General features: G+C 42.2%; 1 protein-coding gene across 2 annotated transcripts in view; it reads left to right on the forward strand.

The window, feature by feature from the left end:
- The first annotated feature begins 833 nt into the window (after positions 1–833).
- Positions 834–12,666, forward strand: part of GPAM (glycerol-3-phosphate acyltransferase, mitochondrial) — a 33,621-nt gene continuing 21,788 nt past the window's right edge. For both annotated transcript variants that reach the window (XM_050898670.1, XM_050898671.1), the window contains exons 1-6: positions 834–929; positions 2,323–2,453; positions 4,476–4,598; positions 7,621–7,694; positions 10,617–10,730; positions 11,965–12,114. In XM_050898670.1, the coding sequence (XP_050754627.1) occupies positions 2,352–2,453; positions 4,476–4,598; positions 7,621–7,694; positions 10,617–10,730; positions 11,965–12,114 (563 nt within the window). In that variant the 5' untranslated portion in view covers positions 834–929; positions 2,323–2,351. The remainder of the gene's footprint in view (positions 930–2,322; positions 2,454–4,475; positions 4,599–7,620; positions 7,695–10,616; positions 10,731–11,964; positions 12,115–12,666) is intronic.

The following is a 12,666-nucleotide window of genomic DNA, read 5'->3' on the forward strand; positions in this document are numbered from 1 at the left end:
TGGTGCCGGCGTGGGGACGGGCACCACAGCGGGTGCGCGGGGTTGGAAAGGCGTCGCCGGGAGCGGGAGGGGTCAGCGGCGGGGCCGCGGGCCTGCAGCCGGCGGGACCGGGCGAGAGGCAGGCGGCCGCGGGGCTGGGCGGGAGGCGGTGGGCCCGCACCATGGCGACGGGCGCTCAGGAAGTCGCGTCAGGCCCGGCGCCGCCGCGCGGCCCGGCGGGCGGACGGGCACGGGGGCAGCGACCGCTGCGGCGCCGGCGGTGCGGGTAGGGGTAGGGGCCGGGGCGGGGCCGGGGCCGGGGCCCGGTCCGCCGGTGCTGCCCCCGGCGGCGGGGCAGGGCAGGGCGAGGGGCTGCCGCGTGGCGGGAGGGGGCGGGCCGCCGCCAGCAGCCGGCGGCGGAGCGCGGAGCCGGGGCGCGTGGGCTGCGCGGCGCCGCGGAGGAGCGGCCGGCCCGGGTGCGGAGGGCGCGCGTCACGGTGCCCTCTGACGGGGGAGCGGGGGGAAGCGGCGGCGCTGCCGGTCCCCGCGGCTGCCGTGGAGCCGAGCGGGGGGCGAGTGGGCGCGGGGAGCCTCGGCCGTCCCCGCGGCGGCGGCGGCGTTCGGAGATGCGGGGGCTCCGGGGCCGGGGGCGCTGGGCCCTGCCGGGGCCGGGGCCGGGGCCGGCGGCTGCCCGCGGTCGGCGCCCGCCCCTCGCGGCAGCCGGGGGCGCATGGGGACGGCCCCTTGGCAGCGGGCGCCGGCGCTGCCCGGGGACGCTCCGCACCCGGTACCCGCGCTCAGCCGTCGTGCTTTTATTTATAGGAGGTCTTGCGAGCGTGCGGGATACTCGAGCCCTGCTCCCAGCCCGTGAGGATGGCGTGCCTCAGCGGGATGGCAGCGTGAGCGCCGCAGCGGAGAGCGGGCACGCGGGAGGGCAGATTTTGAGAGAGGTACGTCTAAAGTTGCTGTTGCTCGAACAGGCTTTTAATGACGTATTTTTTAAAGTCAATCTTTTATGTATGCCGGCGCAGCCAAGGTCACCTTGAGCACAAGGAGGGCGCGCTTTGCTTTCACCGTTTAGGTGTTCGTGAGCCCTTTTTTTTTATTATTTATTGCGTGGTTTAGATATTAATTTGCCTGAGCACTAATTAAAAAAAAGGCAAATTGAGCATAAGAGCCAGCAAAGAAAAAAGGATAACTTCGGTACTTAGGCTGTGCAAAGATAAGCGTGTGTGTGGCTATACTAGCTCAAACTCCAGTTTGTATTGGGAACGCTGTAAGTGGAGGTATTATTACAGGAGAGGTTTGTGTCTGCTTGGGGGGACAATAAGAAAGACAAAATGTTGGACTAAAGTTTTAGGCCTTGCTCTTGCAAATGTTGGCGTACCGGGTGGGAACAGTCTCATTCCTGATGGCTCGTAGCTTGGCTGTAATGTAAGTTTCTTTGCAGTGACAGATGGAAGAGACGGTATTGCCACTTTACAGTTTCTCTAGATGAAAATGCTGGGATTCCGATTTCAGTGGCTCTCCGTAACAAAGCAGTTTAATTTGTAGTCTTTTGCAGAAATACCATACAATGCTAAGTTGTTTTGATATGTTTGGCCTACTTTCTTTTTTCTTTGGCCAAGGGAGAATTATTTACTGTGCTTATTACATGAACTATAAAACTTCCATTTTAAAATAATAGTGCAAGTTTAGACTTCTTTACTGCTTTTTAATCCCACAAGCCCGTAATGTCACTTATGTCAGCAGCACGTTCAGATTTAGGGGTGTGCTTTTGTATAGAGCACTCCTTCCTCCGAGGAGTCTGCAAACTGGTTTGACTACAGCTAGATCAGACACATAAAATATACTGTGAGATATAGGATTGGGAGAGAACATTAATTAAATTTTTTGTAGATAATAGGTGTCCTTGAGAATCAAATGATGAAAGAGTGAGGTCATGGAGTGCAAGAGAATAGTAAACTTTTGAAAGTGGCTGAAATGTGTATCTTTGTGGCTGAATGGTTTAAACCATGCAGTGAAGAACAGTGGGAAGGCATAAAGGGACTATACTGACCTGTAATGGGAAGAAGAGCAGGGAGAGAAAAACATGCAGGTAGCTGATTGGTGTGCTGTGTTTATGGAAATCAAATGTGCTGGGTTTTTTATCATTAAAATCATGCTGATTTCTGACTGTAATGAAACTTCTTCAGAACCTAACTTCTACTGAAGGGTGCAAAAATACCAGTTTGCTAATTTTTTTGCTAGATACCCATCACTGAAATTGTGTGTGTGTATATGTGTTTCTGTGTGTGTATGTGTGTATATATAGATGTATGTATGTATGTTGTTATTTTGCAGCTTCTGATCTTCAGTTCAGCTCCTGTGTCATGGATGAAACTGCTTTGTCCCTTGGAACAATAGATGTTTCCTATTTGTCCACCTCAGCAGAGTGCAGTATCAGTAGATGTAAGCATTCCAGTGAAGAATGGGTAAGTAAAAATTATGAATGTTACTGGCCGTATTTATCTTATTTTTATTTCAAGTCGAAGGTGGACTTTTTTTTATTATTATGAAGAATGAAGATAAGGCATTACCTCTCTCATGCGTGATACAGCTTGGTTTTAATTTAACTTGAAATGTAAGGAGGAACCAACAGTTCAGTGCTGTGCCAAAGACTAATGTTACTAGAGAAGAAAAACCCTATCAAACCTTATTGATAGTCTTACAGTCTTCTGGTGTGATGTTACTAATCGTTTTATATAGCAGTAAATGTGCAGAATCCCATTCTGGAGTAGACTGAGGTCAAGCAGAAAGTCAAATAGAAAGCTCGTTGCTGTTCGGAAGGATGTAGTTTGAAATGCTCAAGTGAAAAGGAGCGTGAAGCTAAAGATGCATGGTCATGTAGCCATTGTAGCTGGAGCTTTTCATGCGATACAGGAGACTGAAAATGTGGTGGATATAAAAAAGGAGCCTATTAAAAGTCTGTGTCCTCTGTTGAGTGAGTCTTGGGATTTGGAGGAGACGAAGGGGGCAGTGAGCAGAGAGGGCTGGGTGGAGCAAAAAGAGCCACATGGGGACTGGGCTGGTACTGGTTGGTTTGGAAGCATAGGTCAGGAAGAATAAGACACGGCTCTGGAGAGGAGGAGTTTGAACTTGGTACAGAAGAAGATTTGGAGACATGGTCAGAGTTGAGGGAAAGGACAGATGTCCTGGCAGCTGGCTTTTCTATCTAGCTAGATGTAAGTTGCATCGGACAGCAGGCTGCGGTAACTAAGAGATCTGTGAGAGAGTGGGATAAAGGCAGGTGAGACAAAAGAGATAGGAAGGAGGTTTTGTAAGAAAGTGGTGGTGAGTTCAGTCAGGGCTTGGAGGCAAGCAGAAGGGAGACAGTATTGTTACAAAGTTGGTTGATTTTGGACTTAGCATTATGGAAGGTGATAGAGAAGGGATTGGGCCAGGCTTGGCATCTTGATGCTTGTTTATTTCAGATGGAGGACTTAGCCTTGGAATAATTGCCAATTCATACCACTTGCCAAATGTGATATATGCACATTTTAGTTTTTAGGCATCTTTAGCGTTGCTTTTGACTTTCTGGTTGTCTCTCACTGGGCTGACTTTCTAGCTGAGCATGTGATGATCTGTATGTGTGCTGTCCAACCCTTATGCTGGTTTAAGGTATTGGTTCTACCCTGCTTCTCTTCCACTTAAATGTGCTATTTTAAACAACGCATTGTTTTGGTTTGGTTTGTTTCTGTAACTTCCCTTTTATTAAAAACTTGGAATTTACGGTTCAGAAAATGGCAGTCCAGTGCTCATTCTCAGGCAAGCAATAATTCAGTAGACTTTAATGGGAACAATCAATGTCTTTGTAAAAATTGTAGTTAAGTATATTTTCATTGTGTCCTAACATAGAGAATGTGTTCTGTGAACGCAGTTACTTTGGATTTTTTGGTTCTGTAATCTTTAGAAAGACAGCGTAACATTGGAGACGGCACAGTGGTTCCTTTTTCATATCACTTTGCATGAAACTGCTGAAAAAGAGCCCACAGAGTCAACAGAGTTAGTATTTTGCGTACATTCAGTCTTCTTGCAATTTTACAGGGTGATGTCCAGTTAAAGCTTAAAATACATTGCTCATATTACAAGCACCCTTACATTATTGAGAGTGTAATTTACTGTTAATTGCTTCCACTTTTGTCCGCTGCCAGTCTCCTTGCTGTTTCTTATTAGAGTTATTATTTATTTTAAAATTTTGTGTGTCAGCAAATGCTGCAATGCTTAAGATACATAAGTACAACACTGTGATTTTGTTTTTATTTTTTAAAATCACATCATCTGGAGATAATATAATTTATTTTAAAAAAATCTTGGGAAAATTTGTGTTAGGTTTACGTAATTTTGGGGGGTAATTTTTTGTGTGTGTGTCTGGCAACTCCTCTTACTCAAAGTTTTCACATGCCCGGTAAAACATGTATTTCTGGATGTTTACACAGTGGTATTTTGTTCTGCAGGGAGAGTGTAACTCTAGGCCCACTCTCTTCCGATCTGCCACTTTAAAATGGAAAGAGGCTCTGTTGAGCAGAAAAAGGCCATTTGTGGGACGATGTTGCTACGTATGCACTCCCCAGAGCCGGGTAAGAAGATTACAGACTGGATTATGTTTGACAATAACACATAGTTGCAGTGTAATGAAGTTTCAGTAATTTTCTTACTTTCAGAATTAAGGTCACAATGTTCTTACTTCATAAAGGAATATAGTTTTTCACCTTTGTTTGTAGTTATATTTTCTTTGTCATGGAATTAATGGATGACACAGACCTGTTGTGATGCTTTGTCTCCCCCTTTTCGGTGCAGACTTATTCCTTGCACAAAACTCTCCAGCTCTTCAGAATTAGCACTAGGTAATTGTATGGAAAAAATTACCTCCTCTGCTAGATTAATAATGGCAATTTGGTGCATATGAAAGTGTTAAGGCTTACCTTTAGGACACTTAAGTCACTATCCACAGAAAAAGTACAGTTTTGAAAGTAAGCAATATGCTTCCCTTCAAACTTGAAGAGATCAGTCCTGTGCTGGAGAAGACAGGTTGGTTTCCTACACCTGGCTGATTCCTGGCTTCTCTGCCCAGCCTGGAAACAAGGAGTGCCACTTAGGGTAGTGGGGATGTTTGTCTGCTGGGAACAGTGTCAAGATGGTGGCTCTAGAGAGGTTGCAAAAGCTGATTTAACATGTAAACTTTATTGAACTGCATTGGGCAGGCTTTCCATGAGCTGAAGATGCAAAATGCTGATAAATGTCATAATATAGTTTGCAACCAGTTCATCATATAATTTGACTATGTGTACACCCCGGACTTTAAATTGCACTCAGTTACACCTGGACTGAGCTCCATGATTGGCTGGACTAGAGTGAAAATTTGCTTGTTTCTTTGACCAAGGAGAAGTTGTTATTTCACTCTATTCCTATGCCAGAATAGAAAATTGCATCAACGACACACAAATGTGGGATAGAAATCCAAATGTGCTGTGAAGGCTCTGTATGATACGGGCGACAAGACAAGCAATTAGGTAAATGGACTACTTCTAACAGACACTTAAGTGTTTTGACTTGTAAAAAGGTGTGTAGGAATCCTCAACTTAGGGCTTTATACATTTAGTAATTAGTCTGTTAGTAATTTAGGCTGTTCCTCTCAAGTTGGGAATTACGCTTTAAAAATAAAAATCTTGTTCAGTATTTTTTCCATTTAATAAGAAACTAATTACCTATCCTGAGATCCCACTTAGGAAAGGGGCATGACCTGATTAAGCCCTTTATTGCCTTCTGCCACAAGGAGAAAATACCATCCTTGCAGCAGACAATAAGAAACCAGATCCTCTTATTAGACTCCAGATATTTCACTTTTTTTTGAGCTGCCTGTTTCGTTAATTCTCTTAAGGAAAAGGGATGGATGAGTGAGACAAATTTCCTTAAGTGTGTTGGCCAAACTAACAGCTTGCTGATGCTGGGAGTGGGAAGTCTTGCTTCTCCCTCTTGTTTTCCTTCCTGCTCTCCTGAGGGCTGATCAGGTTCACTAATCAAGCAGAAAACTACTTACTTTGTTTATTCATTTAGTCTGGCTGTCTTAGTTTTCTGCCTTGCCTGAATGAAGTTGGCTCGTTAAGGGGTGTGATGAATGCTAGAAGTGGTGTAAGTTAAGAGGCGAGGGATAGTGTTCAGTGGGAAAGGGTAGGATGTGGTGGTGGGAGCTGGGCTTCTTCCTCACGGCAGCAGGGAGATGCTGTATCAGCTCACTTGGTCTCACAGAACCACATCCTCTGCCTGACATAGGATCAGGGAACAGTTAAGTAAGGAAAAGCTAAAGTGTGACATTACAGCTGGAGGATGAATTTCACAGAGCGAGGTTATGACCTAACAGTTAGAGCACTGGAGTGGACTTGAGCGTTCAGTGGTACTTAACTTTGTTGCTGATTTTTTGGGAGACCAAGAACAATTCATTTCACTTCCCTTTGCCAGAACATTTCATCTAGCTTTAAGATCCACAAAAAATTACCAGTGAATAGTCAAAGAAATTAGTATTACCTTGAAGTTTCCTCTTAAGAGCCTAGAGCAACAATTTGTTGATTGTATGTACTACGCAGGTATGCTTTAACATGGGGCAAAAGACTGTGTGCTCCCACTGTAGCACATAATTTCTACCTGATTTGCAAATGACATAGGATGCTTATATTTTAATTTGTGGCAAATGGTGCATCCTAAACAAAATACAAACAAATGAGACTCTTATCTGACTCCCATTGCAAAATTGGTAGCGAGGCTGTTCTGCAGCTATGCTGTTGCTGGTAACCATCTTTCTCCTTCACTGTCCTGTTTTTGTCTTCCTTGATGTGCACAGTCCCAGTGGTTTTAGTTGTTATCCACTGTTGCCATGGTGCCAGTTTTATAATTAAGTATTATTTGGGCAGAAAGAAACTAGCCTCTCAGTCAAGGTACTTACTTGGAATATGGAAGATTAAAGTTTAGGTCTTCTGGCAAGGAATATTTGTTTATCCAAAGTGGAACTGTTCCCAAACTCATCCCAGAACAGTTAATAGCCTGGCATGCAGAGTCTGTACCAGGGATGTAGAAGGCTGGATTGAGTTTGTTGTTCAGGCAGAGCAGGGATGTGGAGATTTGCCACCATGGATATCCTGACCCTTGGGCTGCCGTTATGTGATGCCTGATCTGCTGGCAAACTGGATGTCACAGACTGAGCATCGAAAGGCTCATGATTATACTAATGCTGAATGCAGCTTAATAAAGTTCTGTCTCAAAGATGAGTTCTGTATTATGACAGGTCCTGGTTTATATTACATCAGAATATGATAAAATATTCTGGCTTGAAGAATACAACCAATACAACCATTTCTATATGCAGTAAAGCCTAGAGAATACTTCGAAAGTATTGGAGTTGGGAATAGTGACTTTCTGAATTTCATTTTCATTTCAGAACAGTTTGTGTGTACTTTATAAGCAAGTTCAGCACTTCTCTGCTTTGGCTTTTGTTCATAATAGAGGTTAAAAACATTGGATTATCGTAAATGTTATGATGAATGTAATGACACAACTATTCTTACGTAACGAAATACTCCATCAATCTGTTTTTTCTTGGTTTTACAGGATAACTTCTTCAATGCTAGTATTCCTTCTTTGGGTCTACGTAATGTCATATATATCAATGAAACACATACGAGGTAATGTAGCAAGTCTTTCTTTTGCTTTTAAAATTCAATGCGTTCTGATCTTATGATAGGGAAGTCTCTAGAATAGACCGGACTGAGTGAATATATATTGCTGTCCTAAAACACAGGAATTGGTGCTGACTTCAGGAAAGTAATGTACTTGTTAAATCCGGCTGTGTGTATTTGGGAGCTGGGCAAAGTCCTTTGGGGTTATAGACAAGGAGTGTAAGGGTCAAACCTGTTTCACAAAAAACAGAGCATGTTTCAATCCTTTCTCCTTTAGTACAAATGGCAGCATCCGTAGCATAATGCTGAGAGGAGCTGGTTTATTCCCATGCTTAAGAATGACTTCAGGCTGCATTTTAATTTACTGAGCAGATCTGGCTCACAATTTACGTGTTGACTAGTATCACTAATGACAATTAAATCTGAACATGTCTTGCAAGACTGTCTCTCCTGTGCCTCAGTGGCAGAGTGCAGCTTCTGAAGGGCGGTGTACATGACCTAAAAATGGTGATGTATCTTTGCGCTATTGGAAATATATCTTGTGTTCTGGGATGAATATACTGGAAGTACACAAAAATCTTTATTCTGTTCTTTGGAAAGTTAATAATGCTTGCTAAGGTTTTTACACTAATCATTAGCATAAGCAGGTCCTGCAGTGTTTGTCATAGAGTCAGAGCAAACAAAGAGAGGCCAACAGCCTGAAAGAAATGAGCCAAAGTGTCTGAGTGGAAGAAAGGCAGCATTGTGCTGTGCTTGAGAGGGAGGAAGCTAATGTTAGAGGCTGTTCTTTCTTCAGTTTGAATTAATTTTGGTTTTTTAAGAGTTGAGCTTGTAGTTTAGAATACAGAAAAATAGCAGAAATAGTGTTTAATTTTAACTTCTTTTAAAAAATTAGTTTCAAAAGTCTAATGCTTGAATGGTTTTGAATGGTCAGAGTTACTTAAATTAGAAATATAAGGGCAACAAAATATGGGTTAATGAATTATTCTGAAATAAAATGCCTTTAGCTCAGAATTTCATTAGTCTGACAATTTTAATGAAGTTCTGAGGTCCCATGGGCTTACGTAGTCACATTTTCTTGGCCTTAGAAAGCAAGAGGGATTCTCTTTAACTGTTAGCATGCTGTACCTGTACTGAGACATTACCACAGCCTTTTTCTGAGGTGTGAATATGTCAGTTTTATAACATATCTTGACTGGTTCTATTCTGTGTCATTTTTGTCTTCTATCATTGCTACACAATTAGAAAACAGATTTTTCTAATTATACCGCGTTGTATCTAAGCTGTAAAATGAATGTAGAAGCCTGTATACCTTGACAGATCCCTGCCATAGCTGTATGCTGTTGTGATGATGTGTTCATAGTTACCAAAATTGTTGTCAGAAAGAAGCACGTCCTTAACTTTGCTTTTTAGAAAAGTCAATAAGGCTCTCAAACTCCGATGAGGAGGGGAAAATGGAAAAGCAATTAAAACAGAGTCACCAGTCTACTTCCCTGAGAGCATGAATAGCAAAATTCTTTGTCCTTTGAGATGGTCTGAATATTTGTATAACTGTTACGTGTCAGACTGTGCCAATGGCTTGTGCCTGTGCACTCATCTTAATTGTAGTGCAAGTGGCCTGTACACTCAGATGGTTTGGCCTTTTGCAGTGTAAAAGTTCCTTCTCATCTTTCCTAGCTGGTTTTGACACATGTATAAATTTACTGAAATGTGGTAGGGAGGTTTAACAGCCAAGATCAGTAACTCAGGTGACGACAAGGAGTGAGACCTTAGCGGCACTCCAGCATGGAAACCAGCATGAGCATTGCCACCCACGATTCAGTTTGGGACACTCGCTGGAGCATTAGCAATGCATTGCACCAGCAGTCCTCAGGACAGGGTTTTTGCGTAATACTGAGTGCTCTGGTCTTACGAATGGCCAGAATTTAATTTCTTCTTCCAGCTGTTAATTCTGCCCCATCACATCAGCTCTGCTGTTCAGGGATCCCAGCCCTGTTTGGTTTGTGGAGTGACCCGCATGAGCGGTGGCTTGTCCAGTCCTGGCCTGGTGAGTGAGGATGGTGAGGAGAGAAAATACTAATGAATAGTCACTGCTGGGGACTGGATTTTAGCCCTTCCCGTGTCACATGCATCTTCTGTGACGTTAGGAAAACTGTTCAAAATAACATTTTCTCAGGTGATTGCTGCTTATATGATCCAGAGAGTAGAGGACAGGGTTAATTTAAAAGGAAGAGACTGGCTGCATAAGCTAAGTTGCCTTACTTAAATGCATTAGAGATTTACTGATTATTTAGTGGTTCTAATCCTGTTAAAACTTTGCCAGGAGAAGGTACGTAGGAGGCACATAGACCTAGGTGTTTAAGAACACTGGAAAAGAAGAAAAGATTATAAAAAAAGTGTTTTTAGTGTCGGTGGCTAATGCAAACGTTTTCAAAAGTGTCTGTGAGAGTTTACCATGTGCGTACAATGTGAGCAACTTTCCCAAGAGTGTTTCTTGAAGAAGTTGACAAACCTCTTAGCTGGGCATTTACGTTCCTCAGTCGAAAGTCACCGAATCGGAAATCGGCACTACCTCTTCTTTTGTCCTTGCTGAGCTGGGGAGTCGGTTCCAGTGGACAGACGAAATGTATATGCTGGTTTGTAGCTACTTTCCTGTGATACTATGGATGTTTTAAGGCCAGTATCACCCTGAATTGAAGTAACGCAGACCTCGGTTGTCTCAGGTATTTTGTGCTATGCATCAGTTATTTCATCCATAGCATTAACATCTTGGCAATTTACTGGAAGATACAAAAACTTTTAGGCAGCCCTTCATAAAACTCTACTTACTTTTACTTCTTAATTGTATTTTTAGGTGTTTTTAATATTCTTCTTTTGGCAGTGAGTTATTTTGAGGGTCATGCTCAAATACCCTTCATATTTTTGTAGGTACAGAGGGTGGCTTGCAAGACGCTTTTGTTATGTCCTTTTTGTGCAAGAGAGGGATGTTCATAAGGGTATGTTTGCCAAGAATCTGACAGAAAATGTGCTGAATAACAGCAGGTAAGATAATGCAAAATAAGCTATTTTGTGAATGACTGATACACTATAATATGATTTAAGAATTTGGAAACGGCAGGTTTTGAAAATCAGACTATTTAAAATATTAGAAGATACAGTATCTTCAGCACAGCCTTTCAGGACTGTAGCTTGCAATTTCTGTTTGAATAGTAAAAGAGGGGAGATTAAAAATTATAAATCTCCAAATGAATGATGCATAGTGGGTGGACAGCAGACAGTACACAGAAAAATAAATTTCTACATGGGAACTCTTCAAACGTTTATCTAATTCATGTGGATCATTACCACTAAAGTCATACTGCAGTCATCAGAAATTGTCAGTGTTTCAGAAATAGTAGGAAAGCAGCATTTCAGAGTACCCTGAGTGTACACCAAGAGCATGAGGCAAAACTGGAAAAAGGCTATAGAATGAAATATCCACCCTTTACTTTGTGGAGCTTGTTTTCTCTTTCATATACCACATTTTAAATGGCATGTTGAGCCCCTGATTAGCTATTAAGGTATCAGTTTTCCCTGGACACAGAGAAATTCAGCCGCATGCCCACTGCTTGAGTCTGCTTTTGTCGGAGGGCACACACTGCCTACATTAACATTCCTAACTCTCCTGAATTTTTAATGTTCGAGTCCCATCTGAAGATGGTAGTGTTGCTTTTGAAAAGTAAAGCAGGCCGTCTTGTGCCACAGTTATGGTGTGTTAAACCACTTAATCTCTCTTAGATATGTTTTAAATGGGGAAAATAGCCCTTATAAAATTTAGTTACACTTCATAAAACTGAGAATTCAAGGGGGAAGATACTGTAGAAGTGCAAAATAGCAACTGCATAAATCTGTCTAATGAGGTAAGTGAAACTGCTATGGCAGGAAAAAGAAAATATTAACAAAGAGGAGATTTCAGCTGTTCTTTCTGCATTTTTAACCTTATTAATCATTTCTGAAAATTGGCAATCACTTAATATCAGTACCTGTGAACTGCTTACATACTGTTTTATATGGTCAACTCTAAGCGCATTCATCCATCATCCACCTATTTAATCAAAGCTTAGAAAACTACTGAATTAAATTTAATGCATTTGGAGTACACAGTACTTCAGTGTGCATGTTCTTTTATGCCTGCAAGTTACTCCTGTAGTAATATATAGCTCATTCCCAGCAGTTGTCTGTGTCTTGAACTCTTCTGTTGCACGACTGTCTTATAAGTTTTACTTTTTAATGTTAGAGTCCAGAAGGCCATTGTAGATGAAGCTTCTGAACCCAGTGCTCCGGGTAGTTTTGCTCAAACGGATCCTAAAGCTATCAACAAAGTGAAGAAAAAAGCTAGGAAAATTCTCCAGGAAATGGTAGCAAATGTGTCACCTGCTTTAATCAGGTAAGAAAAATGGCTCATCAGTATTGCCAATGGGTAGAAGGACGGCCAAGCTCTCGCTGTATTAGACCAGCAGAGCTTGTAACACGTTATTCATAAATAATGAATAATTATTCTAAAAAATAATACATTATTCATAAAGATCCCTTTTCTAATGTTAACTGATGAAATGGTAGTTACTCTTCATTTTCAGATGCAGCAGAAACCCTCTGCCTTTTCAAGGGATAAATCTTATGATAAGATTAAATACAGACTTTTTTTTTTCCTCCTGAAACTGGGTTTGGTGCTAATGCTTAGACCAATTATAATATCCTTTGTTGTTTCAGGCTGATACAGGCGAGAGCAGCTAGCTGCAGCATCTTAGACTGTGAAAGATCTTTTTTCCAGTAGCCCATTGAATATCATAACCTATAGTTATAAATATCTCAGAGAGAGTCTTATCTTAGATAAAATCTTCTACTGTGGTGTCTACCTTTACTACTAAGGATAAACTTGTCTCTGTCATGTTCCTAGTCCCCTTCACGAACCTTTGTGATGCAAACCCTCTATTTTTTG

The sequence above is a fragment of the Gymnogyps californianus genome, chromosome 6 (assembly GCF_018139145.2).
Source record: "Gymnogyps californianus isolate 813 chromosome 6, ASM1813914v2, whole genome shotgun sequence".
In the NCBI taxonomy this organism is placed as follows: Eukaryota; Metazoa; Chordata; class Aves; order Accipitriformes; family Cathartidae; genus Gymnogyps; species Gymnogyps californianus.